Here is a 15,682-nt window from a genome sequence, read left to right on the forward strand (position 1 = left end):
TGCCTGAATAAACTGGTGAAGCTAACAAATCTTGTGAATTACATACACCCTTAATATAGTGCAAACAGTGATGGAAAAATACATTTGGATACATTCTGACACGGTTTAGTATGCATTGGTTTTGTGATTGCATTTACATTTAGATTTCACGTGGTTTACACTTCAATGATATCCAGAGCGAGGTAGACTATGCCAGTCTTGGGCGACTCGCTGATTCAGAGGATAGCAAGGGGAAGAAGAATATTTTGAAAATGTGGTGTGGTTCTTTTGATGTTAATTCCTATGCATTAGATAGAGGGAATAGATGGGCCACCTTGTTATATCTTCCCCACCAAATTCAAATTTTCAGCGGCTTCATTTGCTTTTTAATGAAATATTAAAGTAGACATTCAGTGATATCATGAATATACATTTTTAACTATTAAATTAATTTTCTGATTCTAAACTGAATTATTTCTTGAAATTCATGTGAATTTTAAAACAAGAAAGCACTACCCTATCTTCACTTTTGAATGTCTGCTTTAATGTATTTTTTGTAGTTTCTGGAAAGGAACTTTTGATTTAAGTTGCTATGATATTTACTTTCTTTAGCTGCCCTACCCCCGGATGCGATGGATCGGGCCATATAACAGGGAACTATACATCCCATAGGAGGTTGGTCATTGGTCAATTCAGACCATATGAATATTCATGACTAGAATGCAGAACCAATAGCAATGGCAGATCTGTAGTTTGAAGCACAGAGATTTTGAATATTCATATTAAAGGCAATGATGTAAACTGATAAGACATCACCTCTTATGAATATTCTTTATCTTTATCATGATTTTGTGTTAGTTAAACTCAATGCTGTGTCCCTTTTGGAGATTGTTTTATCTTACCAAAAGTTTCTTTATTGAACTTTATTGTATGTATGCTTTCCTAATTTATCTAATTCATGGCTAAACCATGGAAAACTGTAAATTTTATAAGACCTTTTTTACCCCCACTTTGTATACTGTTGCTCTGAAATTTAATAGAAGCCATGGACTTTTTAATTGATTAATTTTTTTTTTTTTTAATCCACTCACACTTGTGCAGTTCAAAAGAGGGTTACATGTATTTGAAATGAAAAAAATCCTTATTCATTAAAATGTCAGAAATTATTTTCCCCACAAAGATTGAGTGAGGTGATCCAATACATTAAAAGTGTTTTATAAAACCAATCCACTGATTTCCCAAATAAGTATTTGGGGCATTTCAGGATTATTTTTTAAGCAAAAGGGACACAGTGCCAATTAAGTAGATTATGTAGAATTTGAGAAAGGAAAATTAAGAAGCTTTTGAGGCAAATCTTTTCATATTCAGTGTTGAATACAATCTTCATATGCGCAAGCTCTGCCAAGGATGTTTTGTTTGAGCTTCGTGTAAATGATTTTTCAAAAATAACAATGATTATAATTATTTACTTTTAATGTCTTCGTATATGACACTTGTCCTTCCCCATTTGATCTCTCCATCTTGAAATTGCAACCCTCAAAAAATGCTAATGCTTCTCCTCGACTAAGCAGCCCTGTAGCGTAAGTATCTAGCCAATCTTCCAAACAAAGGGAATGTTGCATCATATAATCACATTTACCATTCAAAAACTATTTTTTGTGTCTTATATTTTGTTTAATGTGAACACGCGGATCCAAACATTTTTCATCCACACCGCTCTTCAATGCTAGCTTTTATTGAGTGTGACAATATACCTCCAATTCTGACCTTTTTGAGAGAAAAATCTGTGTCTTTTTTACATCAGGAAATCATGCGTCGTCACTAATTATCACTGTATTGAATGCCTTAACACATAACAGCAATCTGAATTTGAATGTTTACTTATTCATCCATCCCATTTGCAATAATCAATCATTCCTACATCAATGGCTATTTTCACTGACGCTTACAACAGAATGCAAATCCCTGATATATTAATTAAATCACATATCAATCCCCCCTTTTTTTTCATTTTGCATCATGGAATTAAAATGTATTTGACATGCCCTTTCCCAATTATCCAATTTGCTAGTCCATTTCAATGTCTGCACACAAATTGGATGCTTTTCTTGATGTTAAATTTCACGTTAAAAATTGAACTAATCCTGTGAAAGCAACAAAGACATTTTTTTTTACATTCCTTGTCATCTTTTGTTGAGCAAGTTATTATTTTATTTATTATATATTTTCACTTGAAATCAATATATTTTTTGCCTTTTGAGATACGACGTAATCGCACGCCTCCCGTTATGATAATTTGGTTTGCTTAATACTCCCTTTTCTATGCTGGCATTTGGCATCTTCCATAACTTATTTTACCCTTTTTTGTATTTCAAACTGTTTCATATTTCTGTTTTGTTTTTATTTGGTTATCATTGTTTGCTTGTGATTTGGTTTGAATGTTGAAATGATTAAAACCCCCCTTTTCTGGAATGGTCTCTCCTGCTTGTTTAGCTTGTCTGGTTGCCCGATGGCAGATAAATCCACTATTATCCCCGGAACCCAAGAATTAAAGTAAGTTTTTTTTTTAACTTAATGTCAAACAGACTAACAATATGCATGCTTTTTAGATTTTTTTTAACTTTGTTAATTTGGTTATATTATTGATAACATGTAATTTGGGAAGTGTTGGTACTCGGTATGTTGAGGTTTCTTTCCTCCTCTCCCCATTTTAGAACTATTCACATCAGGGTATAATCCAGTTAAGAAATTTTAGTATTATCATTTTCTTTTTTTGTAATTTTGAATTAGGGGGGCAACTTTTTTATCATGAATTAGGGGGATAACTTTTTTTTATCAAAGTACAAATTCCTATTTTCTCCATATTTTCAGCCACAGAAAATACCCTTTTTGTATGAATGCAAATTCTTAATTTTCCTACTTTTGTTGTCAATTTCAAGTAGCACCTCTCATTCTATGAACTTGTTCTTCTTTAATGAAAGTTTAAAAAAAATAAATATAAAAAGAGGAGAAACTTTGTCACTCATGTTCATAAAGTAGATAATATTTCAAACATCCTCGACACAGAATGAAACTTAGGATTAAGGGTATTTTCCCCTTCAGAGAATATTTCTCCTTTTTTATTGAATGTGGATTACATCTACTGCTTTTAGACTGCTAAATCCATGGTTCCAGATAGTGCTTCTAAATTTATGTGAATGTGTAGTGTTGTTACCATAAATTGTAGTTTCAATGACATGATTATACCATTGAAAATTGGGAAACATTAAAGGAGCATGCCATTGGGTTTATAATTTTATATTTTCTTTATTTAACGTTTCATAAATCAGGACATTTCCATTTAATTTCTTTACATACATACCGTAAGGGCACTAGTATTCAACCCGTTTGGAGAGTTTCCTCAAATACATAGAAATATAGAATTTACCTGAATTTCAGACCCGTCTTATTTCCAAGAGCAAATGCTGGTTATTCTTTTTCCGTTATTTTTTTCTTCAACCAGTTGACTGTGTGCGCGGGCGATCGAATTATACGGCGACGGATTTTGGTACTAGTATTCAACCTAGCGATGAAAGATGGCCCTGTCTCTCAATCTGCCCTTGTCCCATCCGACTATGGACTAGACCATTTGAGATGAGACCAAACAGGGAATTAATCAAAGCCAGAGATTTACATAGATCTATATCTAATTTAGCAATCTAAACCCTTTTGAGATTTGCTATCAATCCTCACAAGGTTGAATACTAGTACCATTCAGTGCAAAAGGCCATCGCCGCATAATTCGATCCTCCGCGCATACAGTCGACAGATTGACAAAGAAAATATCGACAACAGATTACCCTGGAAATAACAAAGGTGTGAAATTAAGATAAATTCCCTATTTCTAAATATTTTGGGGAATATGTCAAAATCTTTGAATTATGCCGGGTTGAATACTAGTACCCATACGGTATATATTACAATGTATTATCATGTTCTTGCTTGCTGTACATGATGTATACACCTTCTCCACTCCCAGGGGAGCATTCAAGCTGGAGTTCCCTATCTCAAATGCTATATAACTTGGCATACTGTAGATTTGCTTTCCGTTATACCAGGTGCCTATTTAACCTGCCTGAGAGTGAAACATAATAAAGACTATTAAAACAAAGGGGCTAGGTACATGTAACCACTACATATTCTCCCATGTGTAAATGAGAAATGTTTACTATAATTCCATGTTTAACTGTTTTATTATGCATGAATCATTGGATGTGTCTTAATTTCATTCATTCATTGCCATTGCCTTGTGATATATTGTCTCTCATGATATAAAAATGAACTTTATTATTATTGACTATAACTCATTGGTTGAAGCTACTGGCAGATCTAGGGGGGGGGGAGAGACCCCTTTTGATAAGCAAAATTAAAATTTGTAATGTAAAAATGCCATTAAAACAGAGGTGTGCACCCTCTTTTGAAATTGAAGACTTTTTTTCTTTTGCTTGTCAATTTTTTTCGGGTACAAAATATCCTTAATTTGTGGTTGAATTTTTTTTGTTTGTCAAAATTTTCCTCCGAAAACTTTGCCCCCCCCCCCCTTTGGAAAATCCTGGATCCGCCCCAGGTTGAAGCAAAAAAATGTAAAAAATTTAAGAAATGTGGCAATGGAAGTCTAAGTAATGCTGAAATCAAGAAATCATGAATTTGCATTGGAAGTTGCTTTGAAACTTTTCATTTTTAAAAGTTACTTTTAGATTCGCAACACTTATAACTGTAGTGGTTCAATTTCTTGGCTTATAGATTCAACAGCTTGTTTCATTTTATGTGTTTTCTTCTTGTATGGTTATTAACCCTATAATTGTATGATTAAAGTTTAAGGAAACTGATCGATTCTTTGTCTTTAAAGATGGAAGTGAGGCCTGTTCTGAATGCCTGTCTGCATTGCTTTCAACTTCCGATATCAAAGACATTTTTTATTTGTAATCAAGATTGTAACATATTTTGTATATTAATATTTTGATTTGTCCAACTTTAATCATATTCATGAATATTCAACCTTTGGTAAACAGTAGAAGAAAACTAATCTGTTCTAAGAAAAGTGATTGGTTTTTAAAACAAAATTTTCATACACTTTGATCTTCCAGAATTCCCATAGCCCAATCAAACTTGCCATTCTATTTTGTTGTCCTTGTAACAGCTTTAATCTGTTGCCTAGTGGACCCACATGGTCCTTTAATACAAAGCCTGTATTGGGTAGGTAAATAGACACACTTGACTTTACCTGTGCTGTGATGTACATGTATCTCTCATCATCTTACTGCCCCCCTCCCCTCCCTACAGGTGCCCCACCCCTGGTTGTGATGGATCAGGTCATGCCACCGGTAACTACTCCTCACATCGTAGTCTATCCGGGTGTCCCAGGGCCAAGAAGAAGAGTTACACATCCTCACCAAAGAAAGAAGGAGAAGAAGAAGGGGACGGGCTCATCAAGTACGTTCTTTGCGTTCCAGTGTGAGATTTCGAGATAAATGAAAGTGATTGCAGTAAACATTAAATGTTCTTTCATAGTGAATGAAGTTTCAGTTTTCCTGTAAAACCATTTTCAAATTCTGACCAGATATGAACAATGGGAAGCGTTTTAAGTTAATGTTGAAATCTGCTGCTATTATGGGGGCAATACTGGCATCATGTACTCGGCCTGGAGAAGGTGGACCGGACAAGGTGACATATAAGATTTAAAAGAAATCAATAATACATTAGCGATTCTGGTGTCCTTCCCTTTACCTTAATATTAGAGACAGGTCCACTCATTATTTTCTGTATCTTTTGTATAAGCAGGTGCCCCATACCAGGCTGCGACGGTTCCGGTCATGTCACAGGGAAGTACGCCTCTCATCGGAGCGCGTCGGGATGCCCGCGAGCCCTCCGAGCAGGCTACCAGGGACCCATGCAAACGGCGCCCAAGGAAAACCCAATGGCACCCTCTCCCTCGCCTCAGAATGGAGTCGGTGGGATGGGCGTGATGGGGAATGGGGGCTTGATGATGGGCGTGGTCGGTACTGGAGGTTGTGGTATGAGCGGTATCACCGATGCTGTATTACCCCTGAATCTTCTGAAGCCTAACATGATGGGTGAGGGTAACATCATGTCCATGTCACCGGTGGTGGAGGAACAGGAACATGAGGAGCAGCTGGTAGGACCAAGGTATGAGCAAAGATGATTTTGTGTGATATGAGATGGATGGAAAGATGGATGGATGGATAGGTGGGTGGGTGGGTGGGACGACAGACGGACGGGTTGGTGTACGGATGAATAGATGAAAAGATTGATGGATGGATAGATATTGATTGACAAGTAAAAGGATAGATAAAGGGATGAATGAGTTGAGAATTGTAAATAGCTTGATTGATGTGTTGAAAGTAAACCAATTTACATAAATATAAGCGCAAATTACATAATCGAGAAAGAATATTATTAACTTCCCAAGCCATTCTAACACCAGTCAGTTTTCAAGTCTGCACTCATTTCTATTCATTGTAATTTTTAATTACGAAAAAATTTCGCAGCTGTATTTCTCAGTTTTAATGTCAAGAACCGTATCATTAATATGTAGATCGACTCAACTATTAAGTTTTATTTGTAATTTTGCAACTGTTTTTCTCTTTCCATAGCTGCCCAACCCCGTCATGTGATGGATCAGGTCATGTGAACGGGGCTTCGTTGGACCATCGTAGCATCTCGGGGTGTCCGTTAGCTGCTCAGGCCATGAAGAAAGCAAGGCTAAATGGAGAAGACATCACATCACTATCACACAAAAATGTCAAGGGTATGTCAATAGTAATGCAGAAAATATTCCATGCTGCTTGATTGTCGACTTCAAATAAGCATTCATTCTGACATGTCGTTAAACATGGTGTCATCGATTCAGTCCATAAAAAATCCTTTTCAATGACTTGCCCTTATCTAGACAAGTTGTTCGTAAATATTGTTCAAAATTCCAAACCTCTCAATAAATACAAAATATCATTACGCTCAATATGATTGATGAAGATCATTGAAAAACCCACATGGGGGCTGTTTCATAGAGCTGTTCGTGTGTTAAGAGCGACTTTAAGAACGACTGGTGATCCTTTCTTGTAGTAAATGATATTCACCATTAAATGTTCATTGGGGATTATTTAGTGCGTAAGAAAAATTCACCAGTCGTTCTTAAAGTCACTCATAACTTACGAACAGCTTTATGAAACACCCACCAGGGCCCTGTTTCATGAAGACTTCTTCTTAAAAGTTCAATATCAGCCAATCAAATCAAGTGGTTTCAGTAGATTTAAAGTGTTATTGCAATCTTGGTTGTTATAACAGGTTTCATGAGATTGGACCCCAGAGCTTCCCTTTAGACATTAATGTTTTAGTCTCTCATAACTTGTAAGTTGTTTGTGATAAAGTGAGGATGGGTCCTTTTAATGGACAATTATTTAGCACCATCTATGGTGTAATATTGTTCTCACTTTGGCTTTAGCTTGGACCTCTGCAGCTTCCTTTTCAAATATATACGGTAGTATACTAGTAAGATGACTGATGGATAGTTTGAATACCAGGGGCCTGTTTCATAAAGAGTTGAGTCATAGTAGTTTTAAAATGCAAGGTGTCTATGTCACATGTATGTTACATTGGCTCAGTAAGAGTTAACCTACCACTGACATATTTTCTTCGTCCTTGTTACAGGAGTTGAGAACGATGAGGAGCTATGGAACTTAGACATCGAGATCAACGAGCTGCAATCAAGCAATTGCCAGATGGAAGCCCAGATGAGACGGTTGAAGACCCAGATCTCTACCATGGAAACCAAACTCCGTCAGGCGGAGCAGGAGCATAGAGCCATGGAGGAGAAACATCGTTCTCTGACCATGCAGCTTGACGGACTACGTAACACGCTCATCAGGCACCTGTCCGATGTCAAGAGCGTTGCTATGAGCGGCGGTCGTGAGGCCAGCCTGCTCGGTCCTAGCTACGAACGTATGGAACAGTTCCTAGCGAGTCTCAAAGAACTGGATAATGATGCCAAGGACATGGTGATGATCAACGGGGGATTGTCTGTCAGAGAGTCGTCAGCAGCCTCTTCCTTTCAGTCGGCAACGCCTCCTCCTTCATTAGGGTCATCATCGCCCAGGCTGGAGTCGGTGGAGAATACGCCTCTCACGCCCCCTCCACAAGCGGTAGACCTAACACCCCCTCTGAGTAATGGTATCATCCACCATTCAGATCAGCCTATTTCAACACCAGGGGTGGTTCGAACCAATGTGGTGCCCGTCACATGAAGGACTTAATTATGACTTGCTGCTCCTTAGAATACCACAAGTACTTGCACCCTTGTTTGGAGATATTGGAGTAGCTCCAAGAGTTATCGCTCCAATACTATGTTCTTTTATTTAAATGCTGCCCTTCAATTTAAAAAAGGACCGAAGTGATATCAATCAAATTTGATTAGTTGATATTTAATGTCTTACCTTGTGGGCCCAATTTTATGCATGAGCACTCATCCTGCTTGGAGAAATGCCAGGCAAGCCATCACGGTAGTGCATTGACGTCAATTGTGAGAAATATCGTGCTTGTCACTTGCCTCCTTTTGCGACTGTAAGGCATCGTGGATTTAGATGCTTAGAAAGCGGGTGATTTTATTCCATGTACATAATCTGCCTGTAGCCTCCTTAAAGGAGTGTTATGGGTTAATTTATTGACTGTACTTTATGCATCATTTGTAAATACATGTAGCTCATATCATCAGTTAAACTGAAAATAATTGAAATTACCTTGATGCGGAAATAGGTTTTAAGGAATTTTCTTTGTTGTCGTTGTTGCCCATGAAATAATGCTTTTCCAATTGTAAATCAAATTGTAAATAGGCATTATTTCATACACTGGGAAATGTCTAGTGCTCGTTAAATGAACTGAGTGAATGAATATTCCTATTTTAATTGAATCAACTTTAAAGATGTTTCAAATTCAATTGTATGAAAAATAAAGATCAATCAGCATTCATATGTACTATGTTTGAGGCAGATTGATGTTTTAATCATACAGGATGATTATTGTTTGGTTAGATAATTGAGACACTTGAAGTAGTTTAGCATCACAGAGGCAAAATTAGGGAAATTCAATCCAGAAAACCATGGTTCATTTATCATAGCCAAAGTATTGCCCTTTTTTTTCTTTATCTGAACATTAAAAAATATTTCTAGTAAAAAGCTGAGACAAGTTTATTCCTTATAGTGAAAATAGCACCATAATGTTTTAAAAATTGTATGTCTTGTGAAAATCATTTTTTAATGTTTTGGTGATGAAATTGAAACAACTTTTTGAATGGCTGAGGAGCTCAGTTGGTATAGTAACTCATTGAAATGAAATTCTCTTATGGATGGTAAACTAGAGGCTATGATTACATTTGATTTTTTTGTCTTCATACAAATCAGTTACAGTATGCAACACAATATTACTGCCAAATATTAATCAACTTGTAATGTTTTTATGTAGAAATTGACAATGTTGTTCATAACTTAAAACTCAATTGTACTAATTCTACATCACATATTGTCAGAAATTGCATATTGTGGTATATTGTTCTTTTTGTTAGGAACTTTGTCAGAAGTCTTTGCGGCGTCTTGGCAGGAATCCTGCCATGTAGGCACTATGCATCTTCTCATCGGAGCCTTCCGGTATTTCCTCATTGTTTTGTCCATGATGAAATGTAAGAATTGGTGATTCAAAGCAGCTTACACGGGGTTCTCACAGGAAATACACTGCTCTGACTTTTGATGATGCACTTGATACCCATAGTGGATAAAATTTATGAATGATCAGTAGTTAAAAATTGCATAAATTCATATTTTAACTCCTACTGTTGTGAGATTGAGTTTCTTCATTTTCTTCTGTTGTGAATTTGAGGAAGATCATGAACATTGCATGAGAATTGAAAGTACTATTTCTGTGAAAAATGATATTACTCATGATTGTGTATTTGGTGTAATTGAAGCTCATGGTAGTATTAACAAAAAAGTACTAGTTTTGTAGAGCAAGGCAATTATTTTTTTTTTAAAGGAACATTGTATTCAGTGATTGTGTACAATACATGTATGAAGTTTAACCAAAAGAAGCAAATACAGCTTTAGATTCTCACTAGTTCTTAACAAAGTATATACTTTGATAATTGGCAGAGTAAAAGAATTTTGGCAAAACTACATCTACATGTACATGTAGATAATATTTTTGTGTTAGTTTTCGAGAAGTTCAATCTGTGTTAGTTTTATGAAAATCTAATTGTAAATGCTCATTTGTATCCCTTCAAGAAAAACATCTGGACATGTTTGTCATTAGTTTGAATGATTTGTAAGTGAGATTTAGTTTTTAAACAGAAAATGACATCACAGTATACATGTATTACCCTGTGGGAGGTCAGGAGGGGTGCAGTTTTTACACTTGGGTACATATTTTAATCTTCTCCCGTTATTCAAAAGGAGTGCATGAATTTGCAAGTTTAATCCATTCTGGAATGATGTATTTCTGTACTTTTGCAAACTTAGCAGGTCTGTTAATGTTTCCTTCTATAATAAAGAACTTATTTGTCAAAGTTATTATTACCTGATAAATCTAGCCTCCCAATAGAAAATAAAAATGCATTACAATTTTTTAATTGATGTTCATAATGATGTAGTTACATGCCCCCTTTTAATTAGTGTTTAACATTGATGTATGTATATTTTGGCGATAAACAATTATTTGATTGGTATTCCCTTCTTGCATTATATACATGTAGGTTAGTAAGCCAATGGGATTGATGCAAGAATGAGAAAGCATGTTAGCGCCAAAAGGGCTTTATGGCAATACAATGTACAGTGTCCCCATTGATGTTTGGTAGAAGAGGGTCTTATATCTTTTGTTGAGTCTTAGGAGTTTTGATGTGAGTGCAAGGTATATCTGGCCACCCCAGTAATCGGGACTGAACCAGATAGAGGGCGCTACACAGATGCCATTTCTACTGATGTGTTTTGTTTGAGATAATCACTTTCAACTTTGTGCAAGAGATCATTTGGTCTGCGGAGACCTGTTTTTCAAAATGTATGATACAACCTTCTGCAATGGCTGTATGCCTGCTATTATAGACAATGCTGTAGTTTGGAATTAAAAAGGCTGTGTTTGTAGGTTGTAAAAACATAATTCTGTAGAGCAATTTTTAGGAGATTTAAAATTATCCCTATTAATATTTTCTCTTTATCTTATGAATAAAAAAAATAGTAAAATCTTTATCTTTTGCCCCTGGTTTCTTGACTCTCATTGTTTTCAGGTACATGTACATGTGTGCAGATAGCTCTGGATTTTGTACAGATTACACACCAAAAAAATCAACAAATTCCCCCTAAAAGCTATTTAAAGCTATCATATAAAAACAGAGAATTGTGACAGCTGTCTTGGTATTACTCAGCCTTTCAGATGCGAACTATTTTGGGGCATTCTAAATCGAGAACTACTATTTGTTTGAAGTTTGGAAGACGATGTAAATGTTCTCTTAGAATGCCGTTACTCAGCCATCGAGATCACTTTAAGTGGCATTCTAAATTCAAATGATATTTATCTTTATGCTGGTCTTGATGCTTGCATGCCAGTGAGTATAAATAAATACTCTTTGAATTTTGATTTAACTCAGAACATCTTCAATCAACATTGTTTTTTTCCTTATCATACTATGCTTATTCAAGTCTTGTTGCTATTTTAATGCCGAGATAACAGGCTGTTATTATATTAAATCACCCTGAGCTACCATTCCTATATTATGCAGTATGGTGCTTTTCTGAATACCCTTTGTAGCTTGATAGAAGATTGTATTCTGTGAGTAAAATGAAGTATCTGCAAGATCATCCTTTATTCATTTGTTTTCAGAGTGGATAAAGAGCCGATACGGTTATGATTCATTTTTTGTTGTTGATGTGCTGTTTAGCATTATTTTAAATCTATCAATACGCATTTATGTTTTCAAACAGTTGCCAAAATTAGTGTATAGAAATGTAGGAGAAACTACTTAAATAAGCTTCATAGTTTTGATTTTATTTCATGGTTTCTGTCACTCCACTATATAGGATTTGTTGTATGTTTACAAACGAGGTAAAAAAACTATTCAGGAAAGTTTATTTTGTTTTCATGCTAGGGAGAAAAGTGCAATATTTATGTGCTTCGTTGTGCTTAACTGTATGCTTGTATTATTTCATTGGACAAGTGTCAGACTAATGCTTCTTTATTCTTGATTAGTTCTGCTTGTTCTGAAATTATCATATCTGAAAAGAAGATTACAACCAAGAAAACAAAATAGAATTCTTACATGGTGTAATGCTTGAAGGAGGGCCTGCAACCTTTCATGCTTGAGTATACAATGTATATATCTATATTTTGAAGGGGTATTTTGCTTATTTTGTTAAGATATTTTGCTGCATTTAATTATATGGGTGTTTAAAAGCTGAAGTACATATAATGGAAAATGTGATTCTTCTGTAGGTAAGACAATGAAATTCAATGTTTTTATGTAATAAGGGGGTAGTGGGGGGGGGGGGGTCTGATATTTCTTATTAGGAAATAAGGACGAACTTGGAAGTTGTTCTTTCATGTATCCAGAGTACTTTATTATCACCTCAGCTGTTTTGAGACATAATTCAATTTTATTATGACTTCGTTTGTAGAGGGGAGATAAAAATGTATGTCACAATTGAATTTCTAAGAGCGGAGTAAAGATGAACATGCAATTAATATCAACCTTGATTTTTTGACCAGAAAATATGTGGCAGAAGCTTTTATTTTTTATTTAATTTTTTAGTAATTGGTTAAAGATGAAAGATTTACCGGTTCATCACATTCACTCCTTCAGTTTGAGGACCCATTAAATGTTTCATCAGAATAATTTGTTGAGCATGCCCCAAAATGAATGAAGTGTTCTGTAATTCCCAAATGATAATGTCATTCTGAATTTCAGATTTGGTCTCAAAACGGCCCTTTTGTGAGGCTATTAATTTTATGGTAATACATAAAGAGATTTGTGACATAATGAGTATACATAAGGAGAATACATTGAGCTTGTACTCTTGCGTTGAAGAAATATCTATATTGCCTCATGGATACATTATTTATTAAATGGTACTTGTATATTAATACTCCTTTTGTGCTAATACTATTTGAATGTTTGAGTTTACCAGTGAATCTGTGGTCAAGTTATTTTATTTTTCATGTCAAACTTTAGATTAGAAAAACGGCTGTTTCTAATGTACGAGATTTATTTAGTTTTGTGATATTTTTATGGCTTTTGCCGTTGATTATTTTTGTTCTCTTCTTCAATATGATTGATTCTGAACTAGACATGCAATACCTGTGACTATGTTTCAATAAATTACAATATGTAACATGACATTGACTTTGTAGATTTTGTTTTCTGAATTCATTTGTCACTGTTCAACAAAATGAAAGGTTGATTCTTACAAAAATCAGCTAAGCATAGCACTGGCATATTGGGCAAAAACTTTCATATAATTAATTTTGGCTTTTATACACAGGCTTATTGCATGCACATCCTGGTTAGAATGCGAGGGGAACTGATGTCACACACTCTACTAGATATAAAGGAAATGCAATCACAGGAATTCATAATGAGTTTAATTAAGCCAATTGGCTTTTTTGGGGGAGGGTATGATGTATTCTATGCTAAATATGAAATACAGAATTCATAACAAATAGTGTGACATCGTCAGTTCTCTCGTTTGCATGCATTCCAATAAGGCCCCCTCCCGCCAGACCTCTTTCAGACCTTCCCCTCCCTCTACTCTCCCCCACTTCTATCTGGTCTCCCCTCTTCTTTCTTTCACTCTCTTTAACTATCTCATCTCCCCCCTGCACTTCCCCTGTCCTCCCCTCCTTTACCCTCTTCCCCCATTTTGTTCTAGCCCCCTCCCCAACCCCCTTCTCTCTCTGTATACATGTACAGTGTATACTACCTGCTCTCTTTCTTCTCTTTACTTTATCCCCCTCCCCTTCTCTCTCTTCATCTACATGTATCTCTCCCCTATCTATTTCTTACCCTTCTTTGCTTTTCTGTCTCTCCCTTTTACCCTTATCTGCCTCCTCTCCCCTCTCTATCTCATACCCGTTCAGTTTTATTGTCTCACCTGCATAGCAGAGTGAGACTATAGGCGCCGCTTTTCCGACGGCGGCGGCGTCAACACCAAATCTTAACCTGAGGTTAAGTTTTTGAAATGACAGCATAACTTAGAAAGTATATGGACCTAGTTCATGAAACTTGGCCATAAGGTTAATCAAGTATTACTGAACATCCTGCCTGAGTTTCATGTCACATGACCAAGGTCAAAGGTCATTTAGGGTCAATGAACTTAGACCATGTTGGGGGAATCAACATCAAAATCTTAACCTAAGGTTAAGTTTTTGAAATGTCATCATAACTTAGAAAATATATGGACCTAGTTCATGAAACTTATACATAAGGTTAATCAAGTATCACTGAACATCCTGCATGAGTTTCACGTCACATGACCAAGGTCAAAGGTCATTTAGGGTCAATGAACTTTGGCTGAATTGGGGGTATCTGTTGAATTACCATCATAACTTTAAAAGTTTATGGATCTGATTCATGAAACTTGGACATAATAGTAATCAAGTATTACTGAACATCCTGTGCAAGTTTCAGGTCACATGATCAAGGTCAAAGGTCATTTAGGGTCAATGAACTTTGGCCAAATTGGGGTATTTGTTGAATTACAGCCATAAATTTGAAAGTGTGTTGGTCTAGTTCATAAAACTTGGACATAGTAGTAATCAAGTATCACTGAACATCCTGTGCGAGTTTCAGGTCACATGATCAAGGTCAAAGGTCATGTAAGGTCAAAGAACTTTGGCCACGTTGGGGGTATTTGTTGAATTGCCATCATATCTCTTTAAGTGTATTGGTCTAGTTCATAAAACGTGGAAATAAGAGTAACCAAGTATCACTGAACATCTTGTGCGAGTTATAGTAGTTTTCAAAATCAGCACTGCTGCTATATTGAATCGCGTGATGCAGGTGAGACGGCCAGAGGCATTCCACTTGTTATTCCTCTTCATCCCCCCCCCTTGCATTCTTGACACAGCAAATATGAAAAAGTACTTCTTTTTTGTTTTCATGTAATATATCACATCTTTAATGGATTCATTTTTCACATTCAATGAGAAAAAAAAATCATAGAAATATATATATTGTGATAAATGTTTAATCTTATCTACACATGATCTAATACTATCAATTTTCAAAAGTATAGGCGGTTCATTTTACATTACAAAATTCTGAAGTTTACACTAGGTAGAAAGTTCTGTCGCGTGAAAAGGGCACTAGTCCATTCTGAAACCGTGACCAGAGTGTGCTCTGAAAGCAAATAAATGCAGTACACACCAAGTTTTATATAAGAAATAACACCTTTTTAATCAATATAAAGGGATATACCATCAAAATGATTGAATATGCACAATGTACAGTGAATAGCTATAGCTAAACATAGTGTAATCATACACAAAAAAAGAAAATCTGCGCAGAACAACAATACTAAATGTTTTTATACAGGCATGAATTAAGCAGTTGAATCGGTATTATAAAACAATTGAACAATTTTATTGATTTCTGTATGGCTTATTTTCACCTCAAGTA

General features: G+C 35.7%; 1 protein-coding gene across 6 annotated transcripts in view; it reads left to right on the forward strand.

Annotated features, from left to right (window-relative positions):
* The window catches only part of LOC129280800 (myelin transcription factor 1-like), a 37,931-nt gene extending 24,529 nt beyond the window's left edge, over nt 1-13,402 (forward strand). For 2 of the 6 annotated variants that reach the window (XM_064111810.1, XM_064111811.1), the window contains exons 9-14: nt 592-654; nt 2,473-2,532; nt 5,302-5,451; nt 5,797-6,165; nt 6,633-6,787; nt 7,687-13,402. In XM_064111810.1, coding sequence (XP_063967880.1) covers nt 592-654; nt 2,473-2,532; nt 5,302-5,451; nt 5,797-6,165; nt 6,633-6,787; nt 7,687-8,279 — 1,390 coding nt within the window. In that variant the 3' untranslated portion in view covers nt 8,280-13,402. The remainder of the gene's footprint in view (nt 1-591; nt 655-2,472; nt 2,533-5,301; nt 5,452-5,796; nt 6,166-6,632; nt 6,788-7,686) is intronic. The other 4 variants (XM_054916805.2, XM_054916809.2, XM_064111812.1 and 1 more) reach the window with 4 other exon arrangements.
* Nucleotides 13,403-15,682: the final 2,280 nt, after the last annotated feature.

The sequence above is a fragment of the Lytechinus pictus genome, chromosome 17, assembly GCF_037042905.1.
Source record: "Lytechinus pictus isolate F3 Inbred chromosome 17, Lp3.0, whole genome shotgun sequence".
Classification (NCBI taxonomy): domain Eukaryota; kingdom Metazoa; phylum Echinodermata; class Echinoidea; order Temnopleuroida; family Toxopneustidae; genus Lytechinus; species Lytechinus pictus.